This window comes from Botryllus schlosseri, chromosome 2, assembly GCF_051294905.1.
Source record: "Botryllus schlosseri isolate E-star chromosome 2, Bs_hap1, whole genome shotgun sequence".
Classification (NCBI taxonomy): domain Eukaryota; kingdom Metazoa; phylum Chordata; class Ascidiacea; order Stolidobranchia; family Styelidae; genus Botryllus; species Botryllus schlosseri.
In genome coordinates, this window is record NC_137237.1 from 13405324 (window position 1) to 13421356 (window position 16033).

Sequence of the window (16033 nt, forward strand, 5' to 3'; positions counted from 1 at the left end):
GTCCACAAAGCTTCAAAGGTGATCTGCTAAAACGTTCCAAAAAGCCAGATATTCCAGATTAGCAGGACACGTTATGGGCTGCTAGATAACGATAGGATAGATAATTGCTAGATTGCGAAACGGTAGTTTCGAACGTTATGAAGGGCCATGTTTACTGTTATGAAATATTTAATATGGGCGACAATGCGGTGTGAGCGGAACCATAAGCAATCCGGTACCTAAATTATATTCACTCATACTTTCGTGAAAACATATTTGTCACTCCATAACTACTGTACGCGAAGCGCAACAAAATTTCTGGGGACTTTTATGAATAATAAATGTTGGTACTCCGTGAAAACAGCCCCAAAATTCCTCAGGCTATCTTTCGTATTGGGGGATTAAACTACTTCTACTTGACAAACTGAAAATAGCGACAAGTAAGTAAGTAGATCACAAAATATTACGAAGTAGAAGTAGAAGTAGAGAAAATCAGATCTACTAGAGTAAGTACCAGAAGTAGAGGAAAACTACTTGAGTACTTCCAAAAAGTAGAAGTACTTCGTTACTGACCACCTCTGGTGTATCCACACTCGTATATCACGGGTGGTACACAGGTGTGAAAACAATCTTTTTTCGCTAAGAGTGTATAGACTCAGTGAAGGTGGGAAGTAATATAACTGCTATAATAATGCATATTATATTAGGAATATTATAGAGTTGCTATTGCCCGCTCCTGAAAGTTGATGGACAGCTCGTAAGAAATACATTTTATTTATACACAAACTACTGATCGCTTGTCAAAAATAAAGTTTGTCATGCATACGTCAGTGGCAATCATACAGTATTAGCATTCACAAAGTGTTCGTGAAGACGTTTTTCGCACTTATTTCGATTCGAAAATATCACCCGGTATCAGTCAAGTAGAAATAAACTGTGCCGGCGGTGCTAAAAGATGATTCACATTCATTGCAGCATTTTTGAAATCAAAATATATACAGTGCTCATTGCAATAGAGGAAACCCATTTTCCTGGGATGTTTGCTCGCGCGTTTGATGTTGTCGTCGCAGTCGTAGAAAGTTGTTGTTCCTGTGACGAAGTAGAGGCTTGTCCAGTGTTCAGGTTTGTATCGGTGCCGGAAATCGTGGAGGTCGTACTGGGTGTCGTCGTCGTCTCAATTGACGAATCATCCGGGAAAGAGGTGTTTTCCTGAAGACTTGATGTGGTGTCGATAACGGAGACTGTCGTTAGTGTGTCCGGTATAGATGAAGTAGTTATCTCAATTTCTGGGGTTTGTGTCACCGCGGTCACATTTATCAAGATGCCAGGAACGTTGCAGTAATTGACGTCGCAGTTAGCATTCTTGCACGATCTGAGAAAAGTAAATATATGCAATTTGATATATGATATGATTCATGATATCTTTATTTCACACGTGCTTTCTAGTCGATACTGATAATTAGCATCGATATAATGTCCTGCATATTGTTTATGCAAATGCATATAGTAAATATGAATGTTCAAAGTATATTCGGTGTTTCGCCAACAACAATAGCGACCAATACCGAAGCTAATACGATGGAAACTGAGGAGCGGCGAATTACACTATAATTTCAGCATACTTGGAGTTCAATTTCACCCGCAAGGATGACTGATTCCAATTTTCTGATGGAGTGGGTGTAAGGCTTGCTATCAAAAGAACCACATTTTAGCACAACTGCAACCTTATCACAAATAACCCAACTCGTATCGTCTGATCTTTGACTATACACTGTCTTGCTAGTCAGAAAATGTTTCTCATTGTCGCATGAACAATGGACATGGTATACGTTTATATGACGGAGGCTACCTCGAAAGATCTTCGTCGTCGTTTTAAGGGGACACACGAGAAAGGATCTCCCTTCTGATATCAGATGGGAGGTAAGCTAATCAAATATACTCACGCGGGAAACAGTGCGCTATTGAAAAGATCCCCAAGAGTAACGTTTCGTCGACTGAGTACAATGAGAGTGATGTCATTCACGATATAGGTGAGGGTCGAAATATTGCGCTGTGGGTCGATAATCCAGGATATTACATCGCGCCCCAACGCCCCTATTTCTACATCGTTGAAATCTTGGACGAAGTCGTGCATTTTCTCCAAATTAGGAAATTGTTCGTATATCCCGTTGAGTAAAGCGTCCGTCGTTGTGTTGGCGATTTCAAGCGAAATGTGAAATATGTTGCTGATAGCAGCGAGAACATCCGGGTCATGGAGTGTCATGTTGTCTTCAGTCAACAACTCATATAAGCTCATCACTTCGATGTATAATTCAACGTACGGATTTTCAAACAAATCCAAGTATCCGGTCAGGAATAGTCGGAGTTCAACCAAGAAGTCAGATTCGTTGGAAGCTAAAGCGCCGATTAACGGTTGAACATGCTGAAAGATGTAAATGACCTCATCCGGAACGTCTATACGACTTGAATTTATTGCAGTTAAAATGACGGTACCGATATCTTCACCATTGGCAACACCGCTGAGTGCCAGAAGGATTGTATCAACTCGTGAAGTCACGTTACCTGGCAAACGCTGATAGAACACCATACTGAAAAATTCAATGAGATTCGTGTACTGCGATGCCGTGTTGTTATTGTTCTCCAGTATCGTGATGATAAGTCTGCTCAGCTCCGTTTCTTGTGCGTTATTTTCAAAATATTCTTTAAAAAGTGAAGTGACGTTACTTTCATTCCAACCGGTCTCCTGCAAGTGTTCGAGCAAGCGTGCCAAGCTGATGATCTGCGGTGGAACCGTCATATTCAAGCTGCTGAACAGAACTTCGTAGTAGAGAGTGATGTTTTGATAATACAGTGTCATGAACTTGAAAACATTTTCAATTTCATTGCTGTTGTTTGGATACGTTGCGAGAAAATATCCCGGAATGCATTCGAAGTATCGCTCGTATTCAGGAGACAAATCTGCGCCCTTTTCTATCATATCGTTATAGAATGCGTTTGCATATGCCCGCGTGAGGTTAGTAGATACGCAGTAATTTGTTTCTATGCGGCGTAGAAGAATTGGTAAGGCAACGTTCATAAGGGTGGTGTCATTGGTCGAAATCGTGTCAATTATCTTCACGGCAAATCGAAGGATAGTGTAGATTCTATTTGACGATGACATGTTTCCAATTTGCAATTCCTCCGTCACATAGATGAGGACTTCTTTCACAGAGGTGATATTGTTCATGGATATATTATTCGCGACCTCAAGGACGTGCACCACTTCCTTTAGTATATCAATCGCATCGGATGAGATCGATACGTTGAAATTTGACAGGATAAGATTCAAATAGTATTGTAATTCCTCGAAGTCGATGGTTTCGTTGTTGGCAAAGACATTCTGCAAGAAAATGTAAAACTCGGTGACATTTTGTCCAGGCGTTATGTTTAATGAGTCCAAGTACATTATCGCAATGTCCAAGACAAACGGATAAACCTCGGAAAGATCTAATGTTGCGTTATTGACGATGACATCCTGTAGTATTAGATACAGCTTCGTTACATTTCCCGACGTAGTAATATTCATTGCCTCCAAATATGCGCTTGCGATGTCAATTAGAACAGGATAAACCACATTTTCGTTGTTTTTGATAGCGTGAATCAGTCGGATAACACCGCTTGCAATTGTAGTATTCAAACTGTTCAAATACGTAACGGTGATGTTGCTAACGCCGGACATTATGTCAGTTTCGTTTTTCCACCAACTTTCTACTAACTGTGCGATTTGTTCGATTACTTCAGCCGGCACGTCAATGATGTCCAGTTCCACGATTGCATTAAAAATGATAGCAGATACATTAGCGTTGTGTGTTGAGTTACGAATTCCGCTTATGCTGCCAATTAGTTCCATCGCTACCTCGGCAATACCGGATGGCATTGTGACGTTCAGTCGATTTTCCAAAGCCTGAATGGAGTATCGTAGCACCAGAGAATAAATGTCGCTCTCGTTGCTGTTGATCGCGTTTGCCAAGTCCAGAATGAAATGCAACATCGGTTCGGGTATCGTGATGTTCGTTTGATCTTGCAGTACTGTAAGTACCCCTTTCAATATCATATTGAGATTATCCTGACTGTTATTTGTGAGTGAATTACTAATATCGACGATGATTTCGACAAGGGGATTAGAAATCGTCACATTGGCAGATTGGAGGTGGAGTGTAATTTCCGTGACAATGACCGAGTATATGTCGCTTTCGTTGTTATTGAGAGCATCTCTGATGATGGCGACTGAATTCATGACTTCGAAGACTTCTTCGGAAATATTTACGTTCGAGTATTTTGCGAGAAGACGAATGACGTGGATGATTTCGTCGTTCGTTTGATTTTGATTACCCTTAATCGCCGCAGATAGTTCTATGACGGATTGAATGATTTCCTTTGGAATGATATTCATGTTCTCAAGGAATGTAATGGTGATATTTACTAGAGGGCCAAAAATATCGCTTTCATTCCGATTCATGTAATTGTCGAGCTCCTGAATCAGGTCCATCACATTTGCAGGTATAGTAACATTTATTTGCTGCAAGACAATGACGATATCGTTTAGCAGCTGTGTAGAATTATCCGAAGTATTGTCGAAGACGTGACTCAAATTCTTAACAAACATTGCAATGTCTTCTGGTAATGATATGTTGAATTCTTCCATAAATATCATGGTGTAGTTGGCGACTTTGCTCGGAAAATAAGTCTCATTCCTCGTTATGTCAATTAGTATTTCTACGGCTATTTCGATAACGGGCGTTGAAATTGTAACATTACCCAGTTCCGCGACTGCCCGAATAGTTTCTTCAAGGACAATGAAATATATGTTGCTATCATTACTCCTGCTCGCAGCAATCAATCGTGATACCAAATGCACGGCGGAGTTGGGAATCGATACGATTTCTTGCTGTTCCAGAATTCTTAAAATACCGTGAAGAGTCACGGATAGAAGGTCACAATCTCCATTGCTGGCGCATTTACCGATATTTAGGGCTGCGTTCAAGAATGGATTAGATATGTTGACGTTCAGGGATTGGAGGATGATCGCTATATCTTCAATCAGAGTTTCATTAACGTTGTAGCTTTGATTAGCTGACATTGATGCTATCTGCTGCAATACTGATTGAACAGTTGTTTCGGGAATTGTCACGTTTCTCTCCTCGAGCAGTACCACAATGCCGTTAAGAATCATGGGATAGATGTCCGTGTCGTTGTCCTTGACACTGCTCAATATGCGTATTGCTGTAATCCAGATTCCCGTAAAATCCTCTGGTATTGTCTCGTTCATCTGTTTCATCAAAGTGATAATGCTACTCAACACGATGGTTGTGTTGCCGTCATATTCACTTGCAATCTTAACGATATTCGTGATGACAATCGTGATTTCCGCTGGTACCGAAACATTGAATAGGTCCACAACCATCATTGTTTTGTTGAGCAATTGCAACGGTTCGTATGTTTTGTTAGAGGCGAGCTCTATGAAAATTTGCTGAACGGAAGGCGGAATCGTGATATTCGTGATTTCACCCAAAATCTCTGGGAAGTGCTGTAGTACAACCACATATACGTCCGTCTCATTTGTTCTCGCGGCCTCGACAACTCGCACAAGCATTTTCGCAATTTGAGTGTATAGGGTAACGTTGGATTGATCTTCGACGATGTCCAGTAACACTTCAAGCGCCATCGATACAATGTCACACTCGCTATCGCCACTGCAGCTGACAAACGTACGCAAGGCCTCCATTACTGGAGCCGGATTTGTCATGTTTATACTTTCGAGAATCATCTCTACTTCTTCTAGGATCGCCACATGGATGTCAGTCTCGTTTCTCAAAATTGCCGTAATAATTCGTGTTACTGACCCGACACATGATTCCGAGATTGTGATATTCATATCCTGTAGAAATCCAAGAAATTTTTCAACGACGATCACAAAACACTGTGTGTCGTTTTGTTGTATTATGCTTGAGATATCGGTGACAAATTTCAGGATCCGGGATGCATTTTCAGGCATGGTCACGTTCATCTTCTGCAGCAACATAATGACATTGCTAAATAGATCGGATGAGTTCCAACCATTTCCGTTTGCGATATTGACAATATTTGAAATGATCGCTGTTATTTCACCTTGTGTTGACACGTTCAATTGTTGCACAATAGCTAGTGCGTGGTCGATGAATGCGTCAGCAGTAATACCGTCGTTTTTGATGACGTCACTGACAAAATCCATGACTATTGTTCCAAGGTGAGGAGGGATTGTGACATTCACACGTTCGCCCACGACAAGTAATAAGTGGCGCAAGACCAGGGAGGATATGTCACTTTCGTTATTTCTCAGGGCATCGATTATATCCATGATGGAGTTAATAGCCTCTTCAGACATTGTGATGTTTGTTTGGTCTTGCACCAGCTTTATTGCAAATTTAAATACTTCTGAGGTAACATCACATTCGCCATTTCGGCTGCAGTTGCCGAGAGCGATAATAGTTTCCATAACTGGGCTTGGAATTGTAATATTCGCTTGCTCTTCAACAATGCTAATTAACTCTGTAATTGTGACAGAAACAATATCACACGCCTCATTTCTTGCGCACTTGCTTATCACAACCGCCATGTCCACAACAGGATTTGCAGTTGCTATTTCCATTGATTGAATAAATGTGACGACTTCTTCAATGATTGCCGATCCGATATCGCTTTCATTGCTCTTGGTAATGTTGATAATCTGCATTGCTAAGTGAACATACTTTTCTGGCAGACTGACATTCATCTGTCTGAAAAACAGGGATGCGCTTTCGATTATTACACCATACACGTCACTGTCGTTATTGCTGATGGCAGTGATGATTTTCACGATCGAATCCACTAATTCCAAGGAATCTTCCGGAACGGTGATGTTCATGCGTTGTGCGAGGATAAAGATGTTCCCGAAAAATTCAGTTATATTCCCACCATCGCCGCGAGCAAAGTTGATCAGGTTCACTACTATCGGAAACTCATCTTGGACAGAAATGTCAAATTGTTGTAGAAGCACAAGCGTTCGATTGACGAAGTTGCTTGCAAGGAATGTTTCGTTCGTCATGATATCGTTAACAATATCATAAATGATGTCTACGGTGGAGTTTTGGATAGTGATGTTCAAGGATACTTCTACGATCTTTACAGCGTGTTCGAAAATCGCGGATGAGAAATCAGTCTCGTTATTTCTAAGCGCAAGTGCTAAATCTCCCAGTACTTCGGCAACTGAATCGGTTATAGTGATGTTGGTTCGCTCAACTACGAAAGAAAGGAAACTCTCAAAAAGCACTGATCGAACCAGGCAGTCACCGGTCCTGCTGCAGTGACTCGAAGCGATAATCACTTCTATAACTGGATCAGGGATCGACATGTTTGCTGACTCAAGGAAGATCTTCACCTCGACAAAAACGTCCTGGAAGCTGCTTTCGGTACTTGTGATGGTGTTCATCAACCGCTCAACCGATTCTGGTATGGTTGCGTTCAATTCAGTTAGCCAGGCAGTGGCCTCATTCATTATACCTGAATAAATATCGCTATCGTTATTTTTGATCACGTTGCTTATGCTTAGGGCGATTCTCATAATTTTTATCACATTTTCCGGAAACGTTTCATTCATCTCTTGAAGGATACGTAAAACGTTGTCCCATATTTCGACAGCACTCGAATCATTGCTTGTGGCGGCCCCGACGAGGTTTTCAATGATTTTTAAGGTGTCGTTCGGAAGAGAAACGTTGAAATATTCCAAAACGTTTGCTGTCTGATTGATGATATCGTGTAGAGTCATCGTATCGTTTCTAACGACGCCATCAATTACGAACTCCAAAGTTTCTGCGACAATGTCAGGAATTGTGACGTTTCTGTATTCCTGAATAGCATTCAGTGAGTATTTCAAAATCACATGATAGACAGCTTGATCATCTTTCCTTATTGCAGAAGTTAAGTCTATCAAAAGATGAGCTACTTCGGCAGAAATCGGTATTGATTCTTGGCCCAGAGCCAGTTGTAGTAATCCGTCGATTGTTACTGAAACCACATCGCAGTCAACAGATTCCACGCAATTTTTCACATTCACAATCACTTTCAAAACTGGTCTAGCGTTGGTTGCATTCGAATATTGAAGAACCGTGATTACATTTTCAATGATAACAGAAGGGATGTTGCTTGCGTTGTTAGTAATGGCGTCAATAACTTCTTGTATGGGTCGGACTATTTCATCAGGTATTGGGACATCGTTTTCGCGGAGTATTTCCACTGATGCTTGCAATAGCGCAGAGTAGATGTCGCTTTCGGTGTTACTGATCGAGGTTTGGATTTTACTGATGGCATTCAACATTTTCGTGAAATTTTCAGGTAAAGTTTGATTCATTTGCTGAAGGATATGAAATACTTTGTCCAATACATCGATTGTAGTTGATTCATTATTTCCGACGGCGTCAATGAGGTTTATAAGACTGCCTGACATATTATTCGGAATAGTAACGTTGAAACTTTCTAAGATGTTTGCTGTTTGATTTAAAATTTCTTCCAAAGTCATGGTTTGATTTCGCCGGATTCCATCAATTATGATCTCAATATTTTCTACAACAACTTCAGGAATCGTAACGTCTGTGTATTCCTGAATAGCGAGCAAAGAGTATTTCAATATCACTTGATGGACGGTGCTGTCATTAGCCCTTATTGCTGAAGTTAAATCTATCACCAAATTGGCAACTTCGGCAGACACGGTGATGTTTCCTTGGCTTTGGAGGACTCGAAGCAGATTTTGGACGGTCGTCGACACAATATCGCAGTCGACATCTTGAGAGCACTTTCTTATATCGACAACCATTTCAATCACAGGTCTTGCAACTGTTACATTCGACAGTTGGATTATCTTTATTACATTTTCTATTATGGTGTAAGGAGTACTGCTTGAGTTGTCCACGACGGCGTCAATTATCTCTTGCAATGATTGGACTATTTCATCCTGTATCGCAATACTATTGTTACTGCTTATTCCGACCAAGGTTTGCAGTATAACTGAGGAAATGTCGCTTTCGTTAGCATTGATCGCATTGTTGATTGTACTGATGGCATCAAATATACTTTTCAAATTGTCCGGTAATGTTTGATTCATCTGGTGAAAGATAAGTAAAGTCTTGTTCACTATTTCTTCCAACGTCATGGTTTCGTTCGTCTGTATTATATTGATGATAGTCTGAATGCTTTCTACATCAACTTCCGGAATAGTGACGTTTGTGTATTCTTGAATAGCGAGCAAAGAGTACTTCAAAATCACTCGATAAGCAGTGCTGTCATTTTTCATCATTGCAGAAGTTAAATCTATTACAAAATTGACAAGTTCAGCAGACACGGTGATGTTCCCTCGGCTTTGGAGGATCTGAAGTAGCCTTTGGACTGCCGTTGACGCAACATCGCAGTCGGCATCTTGAGAGCACTTTCTTATATCGACAATCATTTCAATCACAGGTCTTCCGACTGTCACATTCGAGAGTTGAATTATTGTTATCACATTTTCAATAATAATAGAAGGAGTGTTGCTTGAGTTTTCAACAACCGCGTCAATAATTTCTTGCACGGATCGGACTATGTCACCTGGTATCATAACATTATTGTCACCGAGTATTCCGATGACAGTTTGCAATATAACCGAGTAGATATCGCTGCTGTTGGTATTGGTCGCACTGTTGATTGTGATGATAATATCAAAAACCTTCTTCAAATTACCCGGTAACGTTTGATTCATCTGCTGAAGAATCGGTAAAACCTTGACTAGAATTCCTTCCAAAGTCAGAGTTTCGTTTGTTTGCAACGCACTAATGATGTCCTGAACAGTTTCCGCCGTAGCGTCGGGGATTGTGACGTTTGTGTATTCCTGAATAGCGAGCAAAGAGTATTTCAATATCATTTGATAGACGGTGCTGTCATTTGCCATTATTGTTGAAGTTAAATCAATCACCAAATTGGCAACTTCGGCAGACACGGTGATGTTTCCTTGGCTTTGGAGGACTTGAAGCAGGTTTTGGACGGTCGTTGACACAACATCGCAGTCGACATCTTGAGAGCACCTTCTTATATCGACAATCATTTCAATCACAGGTCTTCCGACTGTTACATTCGAGAGTTGAATTATTGTTATCACATTTTCAATAATAATAGAAGGAGTGTTGCTTGAGTTTTCAACTACGGCGTCAATAATTTCTTGCACGGATTGGACTATATCACCTGGTATCGCAACACTATTGTCACCGAGTATTCCGACGACAGTTTGCAATATAACCGAGTAGATATCACTGCTGTTGGTATTTGTCGCACTATTAATTGCGATGATAATACCAAAAATCCTCTTCAAATTGTCCGGGAACGTTTGATTCATTTGCTGAAGAATCGGTAAAACCTTGACCAGAATTCCTTCAAAAGTTAGAGTTTCGTTTGTTTGCATTACGCTAATGATGTCCCGAACAGTTTCTGCAACAGTGTCAGTGATTGTCACGTTAGCGTATTCCTGAATAGCGAGCAAAGAGTATTTCAAAATCACTTGATACACGGTGCTGTCATTTGCCATTATTGCTGAAGTCAAATCCATCAATAAATTGGCAACTTCGGCAGACACGGTGATGTTTCCTTGGCTTTGAAGCATTTGAAGCAGATTCTGGACTGTCGTTAACACAATATCGCAGCCGGGATCTTGAGAGCACTTGCTTATGTCGACTATCATTTCAATCACAGGTTTTGCAACTGTTACATTCGACAGTTGGATTATCTTTATCACATTTTCTATAATGACGTAAGAAATGTTGCTCGAGTTGTCGACGACGGCGTCAATAATTTCTTGCACTGCTTGGACTATTTCATCCGGTATCGAAATACCGTTGTTATTGAGAATTCCGACCGCGGTTTCCAATATAACCGAATAAATGTCACTTTCGTTAGCATTGACCATATTGTTGATTGTAATGATGGCATCAAATATACTTATCAAATTGTCAGGTAATGTTTGATTCATCTGGTGAAAGATAGGTAAAATCTTGTTTAGTACTTCTTCCAAAGTCATGGTGTTGTTCGTTTGTATTATATTGACGATGGTCCGAATGCTTTCTACAGCAACTTCAGGAATGGTGACGTTTGTGTATTCCTGAATAGCGAGCAAAGAGTACTTCAAAATCACTTGATAAGCAGTGCTGTCATTTTTCATCATTGCGGAAGTTAAATCTATTACAAAATTGGCAACTTCGGCAGACACGGTGATGTTTCCTTGGCTTTGGAGGATCTGAATTAACATTTGGACTGTCCTGGACGTAATATCGCACTCAGGGTCTTGAGAGCAGTTTCTTATATCGACAACCATTTCAATCGCAGGTCTTGCACCTGTTACATTCGAGAGTTGAATTATTTTTATCACATTTTCGATAATAATAGAAGGAGTGTTGCTTGAGTTTTCAACTGCGGCGTCAATAATTTCTTGCAAGGATTGAACTATTTCACCTGGTATCGTTACATTATAATTGTCACCTAGTATTCCGACGGCAGTTTGTAATATAACTGAGTAGATCTCGCCGCTGTTGTTGTTGGTCGCGTTATTGATTGTAATGATAATATCAAAAACTCTTTTTAAGTTTTCCGGCAACGTTTGATTCATTTGTTGAAGAATCGGCGAAACCTTGCCTAGAACTTCTTCCAAAGTCAAACTTTCGTTTGTTTGGATTGCACTAATGATGTCCTGGACAGTTTCTGCTGTAGCGTCGGGGATCGTGACGTTTGCGTATTCCCGAATAGCGAGCAAAGAATATTTCAAAATCACTTGATAGACGGTGCTGTCATTTGTTCTTATTGCTGAAGTCAAATCTATCAGAAGATTGGTAACTTCGGCCGAAATCTGGATGATTTCTTGCTCCTGAACTACTTTCAGTAATCCGTCAATTACTACTAGCACAACGTCGCAGTCATCTGAGTCTTCGCAATTTCTTATATCCACAATCATTCCTATCACGGGTCTTGCAGCAGTCGCATTCGAAAATTCAAGAATCGTGATTATGTTTTCAAGAACAATGGAATTAATGTCGCTAGAGTTGTTTGCAATGGCGTCAATAATTTCTTGCGCGGAACGCACTATTTCGACGGGTATTGTAATGTTATTGTCGTTGAGTATCTCCACTGCGGCTTCGAATATCACCGAGGAGATGTCGCTGCTGTTGGTCATGACCGCGTTGGTGATTTTAACGACGATATGAAATACTTTTCCAAACTCGTCCGAGAATGTATTGTTCATCTGCGACAGAAGTGAAGCCATATCTTGAAGGAGTTCGCCGGTAGTCTCATTCTTTTCACCAAAGTTGATAACTTTTTCAATTATGTCCCTCATTCCAACCGGCACAGAAATATTCAACTGTTTTAAAATGATCACCGCCGTGTTGGTGACGAAGTCAACAGTAACGAAAGTCTCATTCGTCCCGATTTGACTCATCAGTTCCACCAGGATCTCAAAAGCAAAAGTCGGGATTGTCACGTTCGTGTATTCCCCCAAGGACGAATTCAAGTGGTGAAGTATCAGTGGATATATGCTGGTGTTACCATTTCTAATTGCGTCGACCGATTCAAGGATGAGATGAATAATCGGATCTGAGAGAGTAATGTTTGTTTGCTGTTGAAGTATCTCCCGGATGCCACGGACAATTATGGTGGCAATCTCGCTTTCGTTGCTTCTAATAGAACTGATAGTATTCGCGATGATTTCAACGAGTGGCATGGAAATCGTTGTATTCATGGATTTTAGTATTGTCACCAATTCGTCAGCAATGACCTCATATAAGTCGATATCGTCGCTTTTGACAGCTAGGTAAATATTCTTGATCGACTGTACCAGTATGGTAACGTTCATATCATGCAGGAGTATAATGGCGCTATCTAAGAGCACTTCAATAGCATCAGTATCATTACTGCCAAATGCGTTGCTGATGCTGATGATGAATTTTACGACTTCCCCGGAAACGTTGATTTGCAGTTGTTGTAATATTTCAACAATTAGAACCGGAATAGTTGCACTATCATTATTTCCAATTGCGCTTCTCAAATCAAGTATAGTTTTTATCGTTTCGTTGGATATCGCAGGATACCTGGCTTGAAGAAAAAACAATGTGATCTTGGTGACCGCCGCCTGGATATCGCTATCATTTTTCGAGATAGCTTCACTCAGATCAAGCAGTGCGTCTGTGACTTCGTCGGGGACGGTGAGATTGAGGTAGGTCTCAAGAATATCAGCTACGTGCTCGATTGCAACGGCAAGGAAGTTTGTTTCTGGATCTACCAATGCCCCACTCAAGTCTATAATAAATTGTATCTTCGGATTATCGACAGTAAAGTTTATCTGCTGAAAAAGGTCAAGTGTTCTATTCAGAAGGACTAAATACAATTCCATATCTTCGAAATAGGTTGCATTCCTCCAGTCCATAACTAATTCGATGATTTCCTTTGATAATGTCTCATTATAACGAACCATAATTTCAGATGCAGCATTCTGCAACGCGTCAGACACAGTTTCATTTTTAACGAATATATCGTCAAGAATTCCTTGAATGAAGTCCATTCCCTCTTCGGATACATTCATCTGCGACATGTTCATATACAAACGGATTGATTCCAATATTATCGGATACAGATCAGTTGCATTTCCCTGGAATATATTGTCTATTGCGTCGACGATGTTTGACAAGTCTTCTGGGAGTGTGATGTTGTTATCCTCCATATACATCTGGATAAGTGGATAGAACCAATTAGCAGCAAGATTCGTTTCGTTGTTTTCGATGGCGTAGTGAAGGTTCCGTATAAAAGCAATTGCATCCACTGGTATTGTCACATTCATGTATTCTAAATAACGAACCGCGTTGGTTAACATAATTTCGAATATAACTGTGGTGTTGCTGTCACTGTATCGTATCATGCCAATTATTTCGGACACGACTGTGCGGTTATTCGATTCTAAAAATGCAACAACAACGTCAACCAAGTAAGACCGTAATTCCCCGTCGTCAAATGCTTGTTTGGCGTGGAATAGTAGTTTCAGTGCCCCGACAGCAGTGTTGCCGTCAATTGAATCCAGAATCGCTTTAGATCCGTTAATCAAGAGAGATTGCAACATATCCGTCTGGTTTGCTTGGACTGCGTCCCTGATCGCAGATATAAACTGAATGGTCTGATCGGAAATCGTCTCATTTAGAAGCGAGGGGTAGTTCAGAAGGAGCTGTTGCACAATATCGAAAATATCAGTTTCGTTGTCACGTGAGGCCCGACACAATGTCAGTATTATATTCACCGCGCTTTCCGCGATATGGTTATAGGATATATTTTGTGATGTCAAGTATTGCTTCGTTATATCTATGACGAGATCAAAATCAATTTCTTCCAAGATTCCCGTGGTGTTGCTTGCATTGCTTTGCAGTAATTCAATGATTTTTTCTGCATTTGAGACGATTTCGTTTAGATTACTCGGCGGTGTAGCGTTAAAGATATTTAGAAGGTTTAAGATGGTTTCAGTCGTATTTGCACTGTGGAATCTGTCGTACAACTGATGAGCAGCAGCGTCGGAAAATCTCATTACTATATCCTCTGCTTGGTTTTTCCAATCGGGGAATAGCATCTCCAGTTGGCCGACCTCCACTTGCGCCAATGAACCGAGGTTGCTGCATTGTAACTGGGACACGTAAGCGGTGGAAATACAGGATCCGAACTGAATCGTCAAATCTGTGAAATTGCGAAACTCACTGATCACACATCCAATTATTTTTTGTTCAGAAGAGGACAGATGTACGGCAATACGTTTAATTGTTGTACCCAATGTAGTTTCAACTTTTCAACGATTATATTACTGCTACATTGAATTTGCTGTCGGGTTTAACAAAGTCGCACAAACTGTATTTTCAATAATAAAACTTTTGCAATTAAAATTCGTTTTCTGTGTGCGAAAGAAAAACGTTGTTCTATGGGATACATTGATAAGTTATGACATATGGAGTGTCCTTTTTATTTTAGAGATAATTCACGGTGATCATTTAAACGTGTCGATATCAGGACATATACGCCTTGAGAAGGTATAGCAAATATTGTTACTTTACAAACTCAAATCGTGACGTGTATAACTTTAAAAAGCAAATATTGGCGGTGCGTCCTGTATGATTCATGTGATCGTCTATTGTTCCGCATTTCGTGAAAGATTTTTCAATTCAAATACATGAAAAAATGAAAAGGAGTGAAAGTTTTGTATTGGGTAAATTAATTCAACTTGCTGCAATTCGGAACCCTTGATGAATATTTGTCACTATGAATGGTGCGAGCGAAAATGTAATTTTATACTTATTCTTAATTCAGACGCGCAATAACATAATTACGACGAAAATGGATCATAATTATATAAAATAAATCGATACCTTCGTTTCGTGGTAGGCTTGTTGAGTACGTCAGCTCTGTGATGAAACATGACTGGTCAGGCGATGACGGACAGGTATAGGATTCATTCCAGGCCCCAATGGGTACATTGAATAATGTGGTGTTGAGGCCACTCCGGCACCTCTGAACTCCAGCTTCGCAACCCACAAATACCAGTAGTGATGCCACCACAACTATTAATGTGGCTTTCATAATTTCCGAAATACTTTGATGTGTGGCGATTTGACCGTGTCTCCAAATAAATAAATAAGTGTGTCTGCGAAAAAAATCGACCATGTTCTCAAGACATCTAAAGATTACAATATAACAGTGGCGGCTATATGGCATTCATAAGGTTTGATCAAATTTTCCGTGACGCTTAATCTGTTTAAGCGATGTTTCACGGTAATGGCTCATGCCGTCTCGCATGTCTGAAGTCACTGATCACTGGAAGACGGAATGTATCAGTTACAAATTAGAAAGTGTCCTGACACGGACAATGTCTTATCTGGGGCTCAAATCGTTTTGGTAGACCATCGAAGACTTTTCGTGTGTCACTTATCATGAGTTAAGCGCACAATTCCAAGCATATGAATTT

At 40.4% G+C, this 16033-nt stretch overlaps 1 protein-coding gene across 1 annotated transcript; it reads right to left on the minus strand.

Annotated features, from left to right (window-relative positions):
- Window positions 1-737: 737 nt before the first annotated feature.
- LOC145433658 (uncharacterized) lies at window positions 738-15708 on the minus strand. Its single transcript, XM_080310819.1, has 3 exons — window positions 15438-15708; window positions 1923-14754; window positions 738-1351 (listed from the first exon to the last, which is right to left on the minus strand). The coding sequence occupies exons 1-3, from the start codon at window positions 15646-15648 to the stop codon at window positions 946-948; spliced, it is 13449 nt and encodes a 4482-aa protein (XP_080166945.1). The 5' UTR covers window positions 15649-15708; the 3' UTR covers window positions 738-945.
- Between the last annotated feature and the right edge of the window lie 325 nt (window positions 15709-16033).